The sequence below is a fragment of the Microtus oregoni genome, unplaced genomic scaffold (genome assembly GCF_018167655.1).
Source record: "Microtus oregoni isolate MIOR12 unplaced genomic scaffold, Mior012 000044F_ref0000062, whole genome shotgun sequence".
Taxonomy (NCBI): domain Eukaryota; kingdom Metazoa; phylum Chordata; class Mammalia; order Rodentia; family Cricetidae; genus Microtus; species Microtus oregoni.
Window position 1 is genome coordinate 20358218 of NW_024543218.1, and position 20054 is coordinate 20378271.

At 39.3% G+C, this 20054-nt stretch overlaps 1 protein-coding gene across 3 annotated transcripts in view; it reads left to right on the forward strand.

Annotated features, from left to right (window-relative positions):
* The window catches only part of LOC121434808 (LHFPL tetraspan subfamily member 3 protein), a 399674-nt gene that overhangs the window by 273176 nt on the left and 106444 nt on the right, over positions 1 to 20054 (forward strand). For all 3 annotated transcript variants that reach the window (XM_041633782.1, XM_041633783.1, XM_041633781.1), the window contains exon 2: positions 3184 to 3420. In XM_041633782.1, the coding sequence (XP_041489716.1) occupies positions 3184 to 3420 (237 nt within the window). The remainder of the gene's footprint in view (positions 1 to 3183; positions 3421 to 20054) is intronic.

Genomic DNA, 20054 nt, shown 5'->3' on the forward strand with positions numbered 1-20054 from the left:
TCCTGGTCTGGTGGTCCTGGGTCCTATAAGAAATCAGGCTGAGCAAGCCATGTGAGGCAAGTCAGTAAGCAGCACCCACACATACACACACAGCATTTATATTAGCTTCTGCCTCCAAGATCCTGCTCTATTTGAGTTCCTGTCCTCACTTCCTTCAGTGATGAACAGCAATGCTGAAGTGTAAGCCAAATAAATCCTTTCTTCCCCAATTTGCATTTAGTCGTGGTGTTTTGTTGTAGCAATAAAAACTCTAAAGCATCTTCTTACACCATCCAAGACCACTTTCCCGAGGGTGGCACCGTCTCCAGTGAGCTGGGCCCACATCAATTAATCTGGTAGAGCCATTTTTCTCAGTTGAGGTACTCTCTTCCAAAATTATTCCTGCCTGTGTTAGTTGACACAAAACTAGTCAGCACAGCTGGTATTGTCATTGTACACATCTTGTTTAGGCAACTTTGTTGTTGAGATTTCAAGGAACAACTTCCCGTCATGTCTAGAACACAGTATCTCAGAAATCCTGATCTTCTGGCCCTAATAATCAAGCTGCCCCATCTTCCACAATGTTCCCTAAGCCATGGATGTAGAGGATGTACTAACAGGAGCTGGGAAAACCACAGTAACATAGGCAGGACTATTGATTGTATTCCAACCTTGACGGCTTACATAGCACCTTCTGACTCTATGAGAGTTAGACCTCCAGGTAAGTTCTGAATCAGTTAATTCCAAACCCTGTGCTCTATGTGTGTGGTGTCTTCAGCAGTGGAATCTTATCTTCAAGGTCTGGGAGACAATTGAGGCAATTATAACAACCTCTCTTTGCAGGGAGTCTCTCGGGTCCCCATGACCAACAATTCAAAGAGAAGTTTCCTATTGCTGGCACTAGGATTCTTGTTAAATAATTTATTGCTGTTGCAGAAGGAGTATCATCACTCTGTGTGGTGTATGTGCATGTATGGTGTGTGCATGTTTATGTATTCATATGTACACACACATATATGCTATATGTGTCCTTTAAGTAAGCTCATAAAAGAATGTTTCCCCATGGCTTTAGCAAGCATGCTTATTTTTATTTATCTCTGCTTCTCTCCTCTCTCTTTGTTAAAGTTTCCCTGCCCTGTTTTCCTCTTAATGTCCTAATATCCCCAACTCTAGAGTTTGTGCACACCACACACACACACAGACACACACACACACACACATACACACAACAGTCTCTATCTATGTTCCTGGTTTCTTCAGTTACTGCAAGTTATTGAATCAAATCTAAAGATTTTATTGGGTGCTAGAATGCCCAAATAAGAGAAGACCATGAGGCATTTGCCTTTCTTGGTCTGGGTTGCTTTACTCAATATAATGTTTTCCATTTCTATCCATTTATCTTCAGATTTCATGATTTCATTTTTCTTTAAAGCCGAATAGATTCCATTATATATGTGTACCACATTTTCTTGGCATGTACCCTAAGGACTCAATAGCCTCCTACAGAGTTCCCTACTCAGTCATGTTCAATACTGTTCTAGTCACAATATCTGGAAAATGGAAGAAAACTTCAGTGTCCTTCAACTGATAAATATATAGAGATTAAATATTTTTAAATATTCAAAGTAATTTAGACATTTTTCAAATATAGTTTTAGACTCAAAGATCTTCTGCATTGTCCAAAATAAATTAATTCTGTTTGTGAAAACTGCATTTTTGGATTACAGATAATCTGTTGTAAATTATGAAGAGCATGCTGTGTGCTGAGCTGAGAGAGCCAACATGTGAAAACATCTTCAAATCACCAGCTCACTGCAGTTAAATCCACCCCAAGTATTTGTAATCTGTTGTATAGTCGCAACAAAATTGGCTCTGATTACCACCTAATTTGAATCTCTCTTTAACTAAATTTGTGCCATTGACTAATGGTGGTGGTATTGACTGCCACTAGTGTGGCTTCTGGGATTAAATGTGTGTCATTGCTGCCTGATCTATAAAACTGGCCAGTGGGGCTGTTTTACTTTTCTAATCTTCAGGCGAGCTTTATTTATTAAAATACAAATGAATGCCACTACAGTTTCCTAACTCTTAATTTTCATTAAAACTCTGCATTGACACACTGTACTGCTGTGGTTTACAACCTTTTTCTTTTTTAAACACAGTCACCCTAACATAACCTGAACAAGGACAACACCAATAGATATGCTAACATGGATGGAGACAGCTCAGGAGACCTCAGCCCTACAAAGAGAGCTACAGGCAGCTAAAGAACACTGATAATATGAGAAAGAGTCTTCCCCAAAGAAGAACTCAGCAACTGGTTATCCAATACCAAATTGTCAACCCTTAAATTGTGTGTGTGTGCACACGAGTGCTTGTGTGTGTGTGTATGCAAACGTGTGTGTATGTGTAGCATTATGCATACTAAGTGGGTTGTATTTATGTGTTTAGGAATGTATAATGGAAATATATATAAAGAGAAAGCCATAAATAGAACACATATATAAGTGTGTGTGTGTGTGTGTGTGTGTGTGTGTGTGTGTATAAACAAAGAAAATGAACTGAGGAATTTAAGTGAGAACAAGAGGGTACACAGGAGAGTTTGGAGGGATTAAAGAAAAGGGGAATATGATATACTTATTGCAATACATATGTATATATACATATATTCCAAAAACTAAACAGAATGAATACTAGAATAGAAAGTATCAATGAGAGGTACACATGATAAGAATTTCAAGGAATGTCTGAACGCTGGGGCAGGGATCGCAATGTTACTTTTCCCAGAGATTCAAAGTCAATAAACACGCTGGTATTTCCCATGTGATCCTAACCCTTTTGTGACTGCTGTCCTTGCTCTTAAAGACAGCATTGAACTGTCATTATGCAGTGTGATGATTCCTTCTGGGCTATTTACAATGGAAGCCTTTTTGCAAGCGTGCACAAAAATTTAATTTCTTAATATTTTCTCGTAGCTAAATCTTCCTTAACCTCTCTCAGTGTGGGCTCCCTCTAAAGTACAATCCCTGATTTTTCTCTGCTGCGGAGTTCAGGGCCTGCTTTTCTGTTAAGCAGGAGGAGAGGGACAGGAAACGATACCGAGCCTTGCTACTCTCAAAATCAATCATTTGGAATGTTCGACAAACAATAGAAATACCTTGTAAAATAAAATGCTCAATTTCTCCTTCCGTCTTTCTCTCTCAGCTGCCTGTCTTGTGCTCGGCTGTATGATTTTCCCCGATGGCTGGGATTCAGATGAAGTAAAACGGATGTGTGGGGAAAAGACAGACAAGTACACTCTCGGGGCCTGCTCCGTCCGCTGGGCGTACATCCTGGCTATCATTGGAATATTGGATGCCCTGATCCTCTCATTTCTCGCGTTTGTGCTCGGGAACCGACAAGACAGCTTGATGGCGGAGGAACTGAAGGCAGAAAACAAAGGTGAGATTACTTACGGGGCTCTCAGTGGATACCTCGAGCACAAAACATAACCCCAGACAGCAGCCCTCTCACTCCTGCCCACCAAGTCCCTTTCCCTGCAACCTTTAATGCTCAGGATTCTAGACTTCACAGACAAAGGTGTCTGCAAGACTGAAGTATAACATTGCACCTGTTTATCTCGCAGAGGCACTCTCTAAGTCCATGGTGACTGTTTAAGTACTTTCCCAGTTTCTTCTTCCCTCTTTCTCTAACACCTTAGCTGTCAAGAGTAAATGACTAAGAGGCAGCATTGGGGAAGGGGTATCTATATGATTGGATGGGATGCGCTTCCTCTCTATGGATATGGCTGTTTTTCCAGACTGAAATGAAAACCTAAGAAATCTCTCACAACCATCGCAATCACTGGATTTGAATTCAAATCAGAGAGGGAGGAGAGAGAGAGAGAGACAGAGACAGAGAGAGACAGAGAGAGAGAGACAGAGAGAGAGAGAGAGACAGAGAGTCAGAGAGACAGAGAGAGACAGACAGACAGACAGACAGACAGAGACAGAGAGAGAGAGAGACAGACAGACAGACAGAGAGACAGAGAGACAGAGAGAGACAGAGAGAGAGAGACAGAGAGAGACAGAGAGAGACAGAGAGAGAGAGATTCCCACACCAAGTAGTTACAGAGATTATGGTAGCACCCCAGTTGGCTGGACTTTTCAGTGTATTATCTGGATAACCAACTGCTCAGATTTCTTCTCAAAAGGAACTTGTCTACTGCAATACAAGGAAATTGAGAGAAAGGACAGGACATTGATTGGTGTCCTAATGTACCGACATATATTATAGTAGGCGACTAAGTGTTAGTGTGTCATTATTGAAGGCGAATCTTGTAATTTTTCTTCCACACTGCTAGATCTATTCTTTTGGGTAGAACTTTAATGACAAGAATTTGTTATAGTCTTAGATTTGTTTGGTGTGATTAATCTCTACGAGGTTGGGGGTTCCTTCTGTTGGTGGTTGGTTGATTTTTGAGATAAGGTCTTGCTCTGTAGCCTAGACTGACCTCACACCCCTGATCTTCCTTCCTGACACAGTCTCCTCAGACCCTAGACTGAGCCATGTGCCACCGTGCCTGACTTTGCATGTTATCTTTAATCTCCAAGTTTTGCAGTTATATTATCACCTTCAGGTGGGTGGCTTCTTTTAGCTTTTTGTCCCTAACAAGAAGCTAAATCCATCCTTGAATTATAAAATTTAGATATTACTTCAAGTAGGTGTTAATTTGAAGCATCCTTCACTATTTTTGACAAGGTCTCTAATGTAAGCATATATTATCCGGTACATGAACATCTCAGGTAATGGCTACACAGCGAGCTTCACAGGCAGCCATCACCTCCTATGCTTGTAAAGTAGGAACATGAAAAAGCAAATGGAGTCATTTTGCCTAAGAATGCAGCAGACACCCAGGAACGCTCACCCCCTGGCTGGTAGACACAGCATGCATTCTTTACTCAATCCTACCAAACATGCTCTAAGCACAAAAATAACTTCCACGGGAAATGCTTTTAAAACTTCCCAAAACAAAACTACTAGGGTTGGAGAGATGGCTCAGCAGTTAAGAGCACTGGCTGCTCTCCCAGAGGACCCAGGTTCAATTCCCAGCACCCTCATGGCAACTCAAGACTGTCTGTAGCTTCAGTTCCAGCGAATCTGACACCTTCACACAGAGTATACACAGGCAAAACACTAATGCACATTAAATAAAGAAATCTTAAAAAAAAATTTCCCTCAAACTTATCCATTCTATATTTAAAAAACATTCAATATGAATATAACAGTTATGATTTTGTTTATACTACAGATTTAGTCCTTTCTGCGCATTCATTAGTCACTTTTATAAACTTAATTGTTTTTTTAAAAAAAACTTTGCAAATAAAGAAAAATATCACACACCAAAATTAACCAGACCCAAAGCCTATACAACATAATGAATTCATATACAGTTAGAATTAGCACTCTAGCCAGGCGGTGGTGGTGCACGCCTTTAATCCCGGCACTCGGGAAGCAGAGACAGGTGGATCTCTATGAGTTCGAGGCCAGCCTGATCTACAAGAGCTAGTTCCAGGATAGGCTCCAAAGCTACAGAGAAACCCTGTCTCAAAAAAATAAAAAAAAAAACAAACGAATTAGCACTCTAAATAAAAGTTGTGATACATCACATCAGATTTAACACATTCAGTTTTGAATATATTTTATGTGTTTACCCAACACCAAAAACCAAAAAAAAAATCCATGATAAAATTAAAACTAGAAAAAAATAACTTTATAGTCTCTTTCATAACTTGTATCCATTACCAGCATTCAGGACTTTCTCATCTCCTAATGGTCAAACTTCTCCCTTTTCTTCCCATCATGCTGTGCTCTCATTGTTTTCACATGTACAAACATACTCGTCATGCACTCGCTGCGTGGCGCTCTTGTCTGTCTCTGTGTCTGTCAGGTAGACTCGGTTTTGTCTTCTTTGTTTCATATTTAGTGGTAAGTGTAGCTCAGATCTGCCAAATTACCTTTCTGGAAGGAGTGAGTTATGGCTACTCTGTTCTGCAGATACTCGAATTCCTCCAGTCTCTAGTAATGGGCCAGAATGCTCTGTGTTCCTTTAATGTTCAAAATTACACTGAAAACTTTTGACTTCTCAGATCTTCTTTGACCACAATACAAGAGAATTCAGAAAAAAATATAGTTTAAAGTCGGCAGCCATTCATAGGCCACAGAAGTGCAGAAAGCATCAAACCATATGATGGAACATTTCAATTTCTCAAACCCAAAGTCCTTAATGCGAGACTCTGGAAAGATAATCAAAGCTTTGCTATGCAATGGATTTCTATAAATCAGGTCAAGATTTCTAAGCTTTGTGTAAAATTTTACAAAACCTACATGTTTCTGAGATATGATACAAGATTTGCTGTTCCTGTACAACCTTTGTTGTTTGTTATTATTTAATAATTTGTTCAAAGTTCAAACTCCTGAACTCAGATTATCTGAGACCAGTCAATGAATCTATAATTAGATATGCATGTACCTAATTTACAATCATGAATAGGCATCCTTACAATTGCATGGATATATTAATATTACTGTTGACTAATTAGAATATTTTCCAGTATTAGTTGTTACTGATACAAATACCAAAATGTCTGTTGAGGGGATAAATCTTTGTTTTAGTTCCATGGTAATGCAGTAAATTGGTGACAAACATAGTCCTGGCTCAGAATTTTAGAAGAATGTATATACCCCAGGATTATTTTGGGGTCTAAGGAACCAGGCAGTGCTATATGTAAAGACATGACTCAAAAGAGTAAAAAAATTATACATTTTATATCAATATCACTACACATTGTAACATTTTCTATGGTCTCTCAGTGTTATAGTTCACCAGCCATACCAATATGCATCTTACAGGCAACAGATGCATAACAAGAAACAAGATACACCCAGGACATGAGATAGACCACTAAGGACCTTGTCTTCTTTGGGGCTGCTGTAATTCACTCTGCAACCCATCCCCTGCAGTATGTGGAAAAGTCACCAGATAGATCCCAGTTCTTTGTGTATCATTATAGCAAGGATATTGCTTGGATTTATAAATCCTTCTTAGCAGCTGCCCTAATAGGAAAAAACAAATCACTGCTACATCAAGTACAGAATCAACAGGAAAAAGGAACTTGGTTCTAATTGCCGACCATACTCCACTCATAGGATCTTAAGATAAAAGGGAATAAAAGATGCTACTGAATCATAAATTAATCACCACAAAGACGTTATCCCATGAGAAAACAAGGAGGGAGCAAGTAACTAGAAGTCCCCACCTCAGTCACATCTCCAGTGTCCTTGCCCCAGGCCCACTTCAACACATCCTCCAGTATTTCTTGAGGCTCTTTTTTCTGAGGGGCAGCAAAAAGACTGAAAGATACCTCAACAGAGTGTAAATAGTGGGATGGGACGAAATGAAAGCAAAGGCATTTTCCCCTACCTTTAACCAAACTACAGCAGTTGCGTTGCTCTGTCTCTGCCTTTAGACAGAGAACAAGCAGTGTCTGATTTACAGAAAATCACAGCTTGAAAGATCCATGTATTCTAACAGCTTTGGAGCTCAGTGGAAGTGACAGAGGAATTTTTAAAGGGAAAAAAAAAAGGTTCCACTGAAAAACAAAAGGAAATAAAACCAGTTAAATCCGGTTAACCTTGTACCCGATTTGGCCTACTAGTGGGGGATGGGAGGACAAAACCAACAAACCACCAACCTCTCCTCCTGCTCTGACCAGAGGACACAGCCCTGCAGGCTGTGTGGTCCCTGCACAGGGACAACAGCGCTAGGCAGGTGTTCCTTCTTGTTTGGCAGTGCAGCAGTGTGATTTCTAAGTGAGCCAACCGCGGTCGCCATTTAACCTTGATATGCCGTTTAATTGCATATTTTAACACACTGAACTGTGAAGTCAATTTAATTATGTAAAATTAAAGTTTCACCCACATAAAAAGGATTCGAAATGAGAGCTTCAATTTCAATTTCTTTCATTAGCTATGAAAGGATAAATAATTATATTTTCCAGAGCTATTATGCCACAAATATCTCTTTCCTTGTCAGACATCATTTATGAAGAGGGGTGTGTGTGTGTGTGTGTGTGTGTGTGTGTGTGTGTGTATGTAAAATCCCTTCTCAGATGATCGAGTCCTCTCTTAGGCAGCCTTGAAGTCACTTTGTCTTTCAGTACTTAAACTGCAGATAAGGAAACTTGATCTAGAGGTGACTCAAGCTATCGTTTATTTATTAAGTGCTTTAAGCCCTTTTTAATGCTATAATAGGAAATATAGCTTGCTTACTTAATTGAGCAATCCTTTGGGATTTTGATGTTAAATGCTCTATTATGCTATGACCACACTGTAAGTGACAGTGTTGTATAGTGTGGTAAAAAAGAGCTGTAGGAGGCTTCAAGCTGCCCAGCAGTGGTACTTTTCCCTGACGCTAGCTGAGACCAACACCTTAACCCTCCTAGTCCATAAAATTCAGGGTTTATACAAATAGTATCTGAGGTTCTTCCCAGGACTCAGAGATCTGGGTGGTAAAAGCTCCCGCCCTTACAGCCATGAACACAATAGATGCTTTCTGGAACTTGTTGGGAAGCAGGGGTAAGTCTAGGAAAAGGAAAACTCAAGAGGTCAAGGGATGCGGCTCTGTGTACCTTGAGTCTTCTTGTCTCACGTGCAGTCCCAGTGATCTACTCTTTACTCTCCTGCTCGTTCATAGCCATAAGAGCAGAATGAGTCAGAGCTAACAGGTTGTGGCACCATGTGATAAGCAGGTGGGCACCATGATAGTGGCTTGAATATCAGGACAGATATTTCATATCTGGTCTCGAAGCCTTTGGTCTAGTCCCTGAGCATCTCAGGAAAAGGAAACTAGGTGTGGGGGGGAGGAGGGACATGGAGAGGACAACCAAAGGTGTGGGGGAGGAGGAGGGACAAGGAGAGGACAGCCAAAGGTATGGGGGGAGGAGGGACATGGAGAGGACAACCAAAGGTGTGGTGGGAGGAGGGACATGGAGAGGACAACCAAAGGTGTGGGGGGAGGAGGGACATGGACAGGACAACCAAAGATGGGGGGGGGGGAGAACGTCACAGGAACTGCTTACAAATGTGCAATTGGAGATTGTCTTCATCAATTTGCCATTCTACAGGTGACTTGGGAAACATCTAGAGGTAGGACACTGTCACCCATTCGAAAGCTATGCGCCAAAATCACTCATTCACTGTGGTTTGCTCTAAGAGAAGCTTCCTCTACGACCAGTACCCAACCTCCAGCTGGGGAGATTTGCTCCATTCCAATTAGCTGACTTCCAGTTGAAGTAGCTTAGGAGTCTGAGAGCAAAGTCAGAGGTGATTGAGTATTGGTGAGTTGATGATGTTGACCCAAGAAACACCATCAACTCTGCTTCCAGAATCAAAATAGATTTTGCCATTTCAATGCTACTTTTGGTCCTTGAGATAAGGCCTGGAGAGCCAAAAATCTCTCAGAAAATATCAAACCAGTTAAAAGAAATAAAAGAACTAGGAGGTTTGTTGTTATTAAAAAGAGGGGGTACAAGAGAAGAAAGCAGAAGAGAAGAGAGAGAGAGAGAGAGAGAGAGAGAGAGAGAGAGAGAACTTTGAGTTAAGCTAAAGCTTTCCCTCCATCCCCATCTTCCTCCTCCTCTTTGGCATCTTGTTCTCAAGGGATGAAAACAGTGAACATGGCCAGCCTTTATGAAACTCAATTCGTGACTTGTATTTATTTCTAAGTTATTCTTCTGTACACAGTCTGCTTTCTTTTGTAAGGCAGGATGCCCACGTAGCTTCACCAGACAGTTTAGCATTGGAGCTGCGTTAGTGATGGGTTTTCTCTTTCTAAATTAACATATAACATAAATCCATTCATTGAGACAGCTGCTTTTATGTGGAACCAACACCTCTAAACTTAGGTAGGTAGGTAGGTAGGTAGGTAGGTAGGTAGGTATGGATGGATGGGTTGCTTTTGAGACCAGCTGTTGCTGTGCATCTCAGGGTGGCTAGAACTTGTGATCCTCCTGCCTCAGTCTGCTGAGTGTTGAGACCGTGGGCATGTACCAACATGCCTGGCTCTAGTCTTTCAATAGATGCAGTCACTAAACTTCTACCGTAATTACACCTATTAAAGCTTTTCTCCAATACACTAACAACATCTGTCTGTTTAGTTTCTCAGTGTTTGATCTTGTTGGTTTACCCTTCTAGCTTCTCTCGTAAATGCTGTGCTCTCTGGATTTTTCTTTATGTGCCCTGTACAGAGAAGAGCATACATGAAGAAAACACTAGTCTTCATGAGTATAGTCCTAGTAAATCCCCAGGAGCCCCAACTTCTCTACTCAATTTTTTCCATGTTCTTAAAACTTTTGTGAAAAACAGATTCCTCCATTCTTACTCTACATCCAATGACTCCATTGTGGGGTGAAAGCGACACAGGAACAACCAATCATTTCATTTGTTCCTGTGAGGGAAAAACATAGTTGTTCTTCTCATCCTCAACAGAGACAAACAAAATACAGCCCTGGAAAATAAATTTGGGCTACTGGCAGAAATGTGTTGTCTCTGGAAATGCTTCTCCAAATCTGCACCCACCTGAAAATAAATCTGTCCACCCTATTTCTTATACTTTAAGGTCTTGAAATTGTGTCTTTGTTTATGTTCTATCCAGTGTTCAAATTCCTAGTTATAGATGTGCTTAATAAACCTTAGCATTTGTTACTTAATGAATTTAATAAAAATATTTATGGAAATTGTTAATGTTTCCACTTATCTCTTTCATGCAAGAAACAGCTTGTCCCTTCATTAACTGCAAAGGAATAAACTCAACTGTAGATTACCTGTTAGCAATATGTATGTTTTTTAAAGACTCTTCATTCTATTTGCTCGGAATACCTTTTCTATCCTTTTACCCTAAAGTTGTGTTTATTGTTGATGGTTTGATGTGTTTCTTGGAGGCAGGAAAAGGACAAATCTTGTTTTATAATCTGGTCTACTAATCTGTGTCTTTTTCCTGAAAAAAATAGTAAAATATTTTTTTAAAAGATACCACAGGTAGATGGTAGATTAGAACAACATACAACTCCACATTTTTAACTAAGTCATCTCACTTCTTAGACCCTTATTTTAAGAACCAAAGTGCACATTGCATTTATTCCATGCAAGGGGCAACAAACAGTATTCAACTGGACCCCACCAAACACTTCCTATATACAGAATGCATGCATATATGTTGAGTGTACCTGGAGGTTTCAAAATTGAGTTAGACAGGGCTTATCCTAAGTTTCTTTGATGAGAGCATTTAGTACTGAGTAGAGTTCTGAAATCCAGTCCTCTTCTGACATTCACAGACTCATAAAGACACCTTGTAGGGTGATTTCTGTGTAAAATGAGTTAATGCCCAATGCTGAGAGCTGATATGCACCAGCATCAGTGAAAAATTATGGTTTGATAAGCAGAGACTACTTCCCAAGGACAAATGAACATAGAAATATCCATCATCTGTGAGGCTTTTGAAAAATTAGCTCGTAGAAAACATGAAGAGTAGAAAACATGAGACTCTATTAGTATCAAACAAAGCAAAGGAGGGAAAAATGATAGACATGTTGTGAACAGAAAACACAAGAAGTGGGAAGTCTTTTACTTGCATTAATTTCACAATAAACAACTTAGCGTTTTATATCTATAAACGTCACTGGACAAAGTGCCTTGTAATTACATGACTTTTGTGCACACCTTGGAAGACAGCCAGCAGCAGGTACAGGCAGGTGCAGTATCCATGTCCTGTACTGGCTTTACTGGGCAAACCATCACCTCAAATTCACCAGCATGGAATTGTAGCTTGACTTGAGTTGATACATTCTCTCAGCTTAACTTGACCTTAGGTGATACACCTAGAATAATCAAGATGTGACAGGAGAAAGCTAGCAACTACTCTGAGATGTATCTGCAAAGTGATGTACTGTCAGTATCCACAGAGCAAGAGTGACAACCCTGTTAAGAGACGGGGAAGGCAGAATTCACCCACATCTGGGAATGAAAGCAGCTGTGATGTGCATGTCAACAACCCTGACAAGTGTTCTGATGGAGCAGTTAGACAAATAGCTTCCTGGAGAGAAGCCCAAATGGAGGAGGCCACAGGCAGGCTCACTAAAATCCAGAACCCTGTAAAGACAGGGTAGGTCCTCTCCAAAGAAAGTCTAAAATAACTATCTCTTGCACAAGTGAAGGTGGCAAATACAGAAGTTCCATATGCAAACTCAATCTCCTAACTTGACATCTCCTCACCAGAGGCTGGCCTTTTGATGCCAACATACAACACCTCAGACATTCTGTTAGGTAGGAGAGATGCAGTTGATGGTGATCCCAGACCTAAGGGATGCATCACAAAGAGCCCATGTGTGTTGACCCTCGTAACAGATGAAGCTGATTTTCCCTCTTTCAGGAAAATGCTCTAAACGTGTAAGCAGCTCTAGTATCTTGGTACTTTGTAGATTTTAAAGCGTTTCTGATGTAGCATTAAAATTCAACACTCTTCTCACTTCTATTGGGAATCAAACTAAAGGTATGTTGATGAAAACAGGAGAACATTTAGACATTGAAAGCCCTAGTTCCTTATAATCATCTGGGAAGGTTTCAAAGTTTTTCCAGTTTAGGGTCTCATCCTGGAAATCCTTATTCATTTGGCAGGAAGTGAGTCCAGGTATGAGAGAGAACTCTTTAGAGGATACTAATATACAGTCAGAGTCAAGGAAAATTGGGTTCACCACATTCCTTCCCCTGTAGTCGGATGTTTCTCTTCTACCTACCTCTTCTCAAATACCTGGTAGTTGCTTCCCAAGCAATTGACTTGGAGGTTTAATATTACTTATAAATGCTCAATCGATAGCTCAGGTTTATTACTAAGGAGCTCCTACATTTTATTCCTTATTCCTTATTTATGCTCTGCCACATGGCATTGTCTTTATCAGCATGATTAACACTCATCCTCGGCTTCCTCTGCATCTGGCTGGTGACTCTTGACCCTGCCCTTCTCCTTCACATCATTCTTAGTTTGGTCACCCCACCAGCTTAATAAAACCAGTGTTTTATTAAACCAATTTGAGTGACAAATCTTTGCAGTATACAAGAGGATTATTATACAGCATTTCCCCCTTTTTTCTGATTAAAAAAGAAGGTTTTAACCTTAATATATTAAAACTACAAAAAAAAACAGTTAAGTAAGAATTGTGGTATAAATACTTAATTTGTTTGCATTTGGCAAAAATAAAGAAAACACTTATCTATCCTGTCTTGGTGAGTCTACTGCTTTTTATCTAATTTGTTTTCTATTGTAACTAAAGAAAACTATGCTTATAACTACTTAGACTTCAACTCCATGCAAGAAGTGTGAAATCTTACCTAATGACAGGGACATCAGGATACCTGGACAGTTACCCTAAGTTCTTCTGTGATGTTGGGGCATTCAACTCTGGCCTGCAGGCCTAGCATGTCTGACAGATTTTCCTGTGAAGCAGAGGATTTTGAAAGACGATTATGTCTTGTCTTGGCAAAGTTCAGCAGTTACCTTTCTTGTGTCCTCTTGGTCCAGTTTGGACAGTAACTGTCAGCAACTGAGACAAGGGTAGTTTCTTTGTCCATATACCTAGCTTTTGTCATGAAGAAAACAAATTATACATGGAGTTTCTTCGATACCCATCATCTTCTCTGAAGTAGATTGGTGCTGCCAGGAGCATTCCCCTATAGAAGAGACTGAGGTTGAGGAAGAGGAAATGAAGAACATCTCTCAATAGGAATTACTATAATTGAGATCATTTGGGGGGCTGTGACCTAGGTAAGCTTCATTCAGTAATAAGTTAAAACATTCACCTCTCTAAAGAGTTCATTGCAGGATTTTTGGGAAATAGTTCTCTTCTAGACTAGGGATTTGTCACCTACAAGCTCTGAAAACTTGGAAAAGTCTAACTCTAAAAAACATAAAAACATAAAAAGAACCTGACTTATAGGAATTCTGTGGGGGGAAACTGAAAAAAAGTGTATAAAGTGTCATAATGTCTAGTGTCTAATGGGTATTGTTATTATTTGTCCTTTATATTTCACAAATAGTGCTTGGTTTGTGTCGTGGAGCCCATGACCCTAACTACTTTGCCCTCCTGTTTCTCTTTGCTCCCAACTACTCTTATTTTTAATGAAGACCCTTTAATATATGGGGTTTGCTTCTTCCACTTGCTTAAATATGACTTTATCATCTTGTAGCTTTGTGGGGTTTTTTTTGATATTGTTGTTGGTGGTGGTGTTTTTGTTTTTACTTTGTATTGTTCTGTGTTTGTTTTACCAGAAGTACTTGGTTTTACTCTAGGACTCTGGGCTGTCTAGACTCTGGTTCTTGATCACCCAAGCAGTGTCAAGTGTGGGTTCTACCTCACAGAGTGGGCCTTGAGTCAAATCAAACAACAGTTGGTTACTCCAACAAGGTTTGTACCACCATTGGCCTAGCATAATTTTCAGGCAGGACAGATTACAGATCAAAGGTTTTGTGGCTGGGTTGGTGTTTACTTTCCTAGTTTAGTAGCCTGCAGGGTACCTTACAGTGTCATAGATATTGCATAGCTTTAGATGGAGACTAATTAGGTTGATTATCTGTTTTTCTGTGCAGTCTTCTCACATATGCCTGTATCTATAGAAAAAAGGGACCACAAGCGTACTCTTTGGCAACATTTATTCCCCTACAGCCTTTGCTATCCACAGAACTCAAACCATGTAATTATTTTGGTGAGTTCAATGACAGTCCCCAAGGAGAACACTTATTTCCCAGATAAAAACGTGGCTTCTCAAAATGTTACTCATTTTCAACCCAGCTGAAAATTCCTTTGCAGTCTTGCCAGACAGATGAGGAGCAAAGTCAAACATTAAAAATATCTAAAAAGGTGTCTTTCAGAAGAAGTTTAGAGGAGAGGTTCTTCCCACTAAGAAGCAGCAGAAAAGACAAAACCTTCTAAGGCAGGGGATCTATCACTTTAGCCCATCCACTGAACAATCAAAATTTAATGTCAACCTGTCTATTAGGTCTCTGTGTTTGGGGTCAAAACACATCTTTGTTTTTTCACCATAAACATTTCATATAAAAAAAGCTGCATGGAATAAATATAAGTAATAAAAGCTTTTTTTTATTTTTTATTAATTTTTTAATTAAAAATTTCTGCCTCCTCCCTGCCTCCCTTTTCCCTCCCCCTCCCCCCACTCCCCATGCTCCACTCCCCTCCCCCTCCCTCTCCAGTCCAAAGAGCAGTCAGGGTTCCCTGCCCTGTGGGCAGTCCAAGGTCCTCCCCTCTCCATCCAAGTCTAGGAAGGTGAGCATCCAAACAGGCTAGGCTCCTACAACACTCATCCATTGCTGGTGGGAATGCAAACCTGTGCAACCACTATGGAAGCAGTGTGGCGGTTTCTCAGGAAATTTGGGATCAACCTACCCCAGGACCCAGCAATAAAAGTTTTGTTAGAAGTTAAATCCTAGGAGAGTCTACCTCTCCAAAACTTCTTTCTCCTTGGCTATCTCTCAGGAGTATAATCTACCACAGTTCTAGGCAGTTTGCATCCACTCAGTAGCATCTACAGCAAGCCATGTGATTATCATCATTATGATTACGATAATAAATTTCAAGTAGTGGCTATCACATTTCTTTATGTTCAACATTTATCAGGGATGCTTATTTTATAATACAGATTTTGCCTGGACTTTTGAAATCCAAGATCTCTTTAGTTAGACACAGGAGGAGTGAAAGTTCAAAGCCAGCCTAGGTCACATAGAAAGACCCTTCACAGCCAGCAACAGTGTGGTCCAATCTTACAAGTGAAGAACCAATGTCACCTCAAGTTAGGCATGTCTAATCATGACTCTGTATTATGAATTCTATGGGTGTTGTTTTTGCTTATTTGTTTTGTGGGTTTTGGGGGAGGTGGATTTGCGGGGGATAGGAAGGTAGTTGAAATGGAGTCTCTCTATAGCCTAGACTGTCCTTTGCAAGAAGCGGCTGTGTTTTGTATCCTGCCTGCCCAGACCCAAATAATCACACAGAAGCAATATTAATTACAACACTGTTTGACCTATTAGCTCAGGTATCTTACTAACTAGCTCTTATATCTTAAATTAACCCATTTCTATTCATCTGTATATCACCATGAGCCTGTGACTTACCAGTTAGGTTCTGTTCTGGCATCCTTCTCCTTCAGCAGTTACAAGGCATCTTTCTGACTCTGCCTACTTTCTCTCTATATCTCTGTTTGAATTCCCCATCTGGCTTTGCTCTGCTAAGCCATTGGCTGAAACAGCTTTATTCATTAACCAGTGGTAATAAAACATATTCACAACATACAGAGAGGAATCCCACATCAGTCCTTAATGGGTGTAATGGTATGCATTACCATACCCAGCTTGCTAAATGAGTTTTGACAAGTGATATCTTCATTTTCATCAAATACATTAAGAAATGTGATACAATTCATTTTAGGACCATACTTCAAACAATAGTGCTGTAGGTCATATATAATACTATAAATACTGTGATTATAATATAAAGATGCTGAAACCAGTGGCAGGCCAGTGTTATTACTTTAGAGTTCCTCCTTAGAAATATTCAGGCAACCTTCAATTTGTAAATGGGCTATACTCCAAATCCCACTTCTAAACTGATGTTTGGTAAGTCAGAGCACATATTTTTTTCTAGAAACTATTAGCATACAAAAACTCAAGTTCTTGTGCCTTATCATACTGCATCTCTTGATACTTACAATGGCACAGAAATAAGGCTACTTTAGCAATCACAATTTTTTAAATGTTTATTTATTTATTATGTATACAATATTCTGTCTGTGTGTATGCCTGCAGGCCAGAAGAGGGCACCAGACCCCATTACAGATGGCTGTGAGCCACCATGTGGTTGCTGGGAATTGAACTCAGGACCTTTGGAAGAGCAGGCAATGCTCCTAACCTCTGAGCCATCTCTCCAGCCCAAGCAATCACAATTTTAAAAGAGCAATTAAAAAGGTAAACCCAATCTCAGTCGAATGGGCTGGAGATATAGCTCAGGAGTTAAGAGCACTGGCTGCTCTTCCAGAGGACCTGGATTCAATTCCCAATACCCACATGGCAGCTCACAACTATCTATAACTTCTGTTTCAGGGGACCCAACACCCTCACAGGCATACATGCAGGCAAATACCAATATACATAAAATAAAATAAATTATTTTTAAAATATAAACCTAAGAAGCTTACAGACAAAAAATAAAAGCCACACATATGTCCCCACCCATCCACCCACCCCTAAAAAAAAAAAGAAAATCTTTAAGAATTAAGGGCAGGGAAGACTTTTAAACCAAGTTTCCAAGCTGTAAACTATAAGGCAGGCAAAAATGTACATTTGGTGAATGACACCAAAATACGTGCCACGTCCTAAAAAACAACAAAGTGCTGATGGATTTTATTTAGAAGTTTTCAAATTGAAAAGTACTTACAATAATCAAAGAATTCCTTCAAACCAATAGGAAGGAAAAACTTACTTATAAATTACAAAATGAGCAAATTATGAAGGGGTAATTTGTAAAAGAGGAAACTCAAAAATCAGCACATGATATAAATTATCCTAAAGCATTCATTATTACAAAAATGCAAATCAAAGCAACAACGAGTCATCAATTCACACCTGCTATGCTAGCAGAGTTTAGACAAGGTGACAGGCAGGGATTTGCCTTCTTGTAGTGCTAGAGGAATACAGACCATGGGAACCGAAATACAGCCCAACTGATAAATGGGATCCAGCTTCCAGGAATCTCAGAATGAGACTGTATCTATGAGCTATCTCCTCCCATTTTATAGTCTTCTTAATTAAAGACATGCACTGCCTGGTTTCCATGGCAGACTAGTGTGGCTTCTGGATTAAAGATGTATGTTACCACTGCCTGGTTTCTAAGACTGACCAGTGGGGCTATTTTATTCTCTGATCTTCAGGCAAACTTTATTTATTAAAATACAAATTAAATATCACTACATTTTCCCTTTTTGTCTAGAATAAAAAAGAAGACTACAACTAATATACGTACTAATATAAGACTATAATTAATATAAGCACATTGTATATAATGTACTTATTATATACAATAAGTACAATGACCATATACAATATATACAGGCAATAAATACATCAACAATGTCTAGTACATTTGCATTTGACAAATTCAGAGAAAATACTCCATATCTATCCTATCTTGGTGAGTCCAAAGTCTTGTACCTAATTTACTTTCTATCATAGCTTGCTTTCTGCATCTGGTAAACTATAGCTATCTAATCTTCAACTCCTCCAGAGACCCAAGAAGGAAATAATAGCAACTGAGTAAGCAGGAAGTACAAGCAAAGTGACTTCCAAAAACTGTAAGAATGACAGAAACAGCTGGCTGCCCAAAGTTCTTCTGCAATGCTGAGGCATCTATCTTTGGCCTACAGGCCTAGCATATCTGAGAGACTTTTTTATCAGATATTATAAAGATATTATGAGGATATTATGAAGGGCTGTCTCTCCTTATGTTGACAATGTTTAGAAGTCACTTTCTTCTGTGTCCTGCTTGACCAATTAGGTCAGCAGTTGAGGCAAAGACATTCTCTTTTGCCACAAACAAAGTAAATTCCATGTGAAGTTTATTCAATGCCCAGTATCTTCTCTGAAGTAGATTGGTACTGCCAGGAGCAGACCTGTCTCATTGTCAAAAAATGAGCCTAGGTTATTAAAGCATCTTAAATGCCATATTCTTTAGATCTCTGAAGTGTTTGAAGATGACTTGTCTATCTAAAATATATCTTTGTTTGACCTTAAAAACATTCCTAATGTGACTATAATTTCAATTATATATACTAGGTGATTAACTACTAACCTGAATTCCCATATTACCTTAAAGAGTTGCTAGTAATAATTTTCAAGGACTAGAAATTTGTATTACATTGTTAAATAGGTGCAATACCTTTAACAAGAGTAAAATGTATGTAAAATATGTTTTAACAAAATTAATCTCAATATACAAAATTTATATACAATATATAAAAGTTTAATTTAATATAAGACATTTAAAACTAGCACTTTCTTTTTCAAAGTAGATTCAGTAGTTTACCTTTTTATCTTATCATATCTATATCCTCCCTTTTTTCTTCACAGAGTAGATTCAATATTCTATCCTTTTACCTTATCATATCTATATCCCCCCTTATCTTTTCAAAACAAGGACCTTGAATCTAATTTTCTTTTTTTTTTAACTTTTTTCCTGACTATTACCAATAATACTTTGTAGGTAACTCTCTAAATAATGACAAACATCCATAATCCATTCAACAATCAAAGTGATGTCTAAAGGTCAGAAAAGGTTATGGAATGGCAGTTTTGGAAGCAAGAGAAACAATGGGCCAGTGACCTTCTGTGACCTCATGATTGGCATTAGCATGGTCTTCTCTTCTTTACTCTTGTTTCTTCCCCTCATTTTCCTCTCCCAGTTAAAGAAATTCTGACTTTTGGCTATCCAATGTTAGGGCAGAGTAAAGTAACAAAGAATATAAGTATAAACTATATTTTAAAACTATGTATTTTATATACAGTGTAAACTACACATAAGAGAAATCTAAAAGTGGAAATCTGTGAAAAAAGAGTATGTTGGATGTTGTGTATATCATTCCAACACCCCCAAGTCTTGGCCTGGGACATAGAGCATTTGGACTGGACACACCTTGGAGAGGGGAATCTAGCACCACCTGTGCCTCCCAGACTCTTCCTAGAATTTCCTGTGCCTTGTCCCATTGATAACAGAGACATAAAACAATCAACCAAACCACCCAATCACTTGCAAAGTCTCTATTGCATTCCCACATTCTGTTTGTCAACTTGTTATAGTCATGGAATCCACACATAGAGATAAAAGGCACAGGGGATGGGGTAGAACTGAGGACACCCATGCAGTCAACTCAGGATCCACAGTCTTCTTAGGAATGACAGGAAAAGAGAAACACAGCTGAGAAGT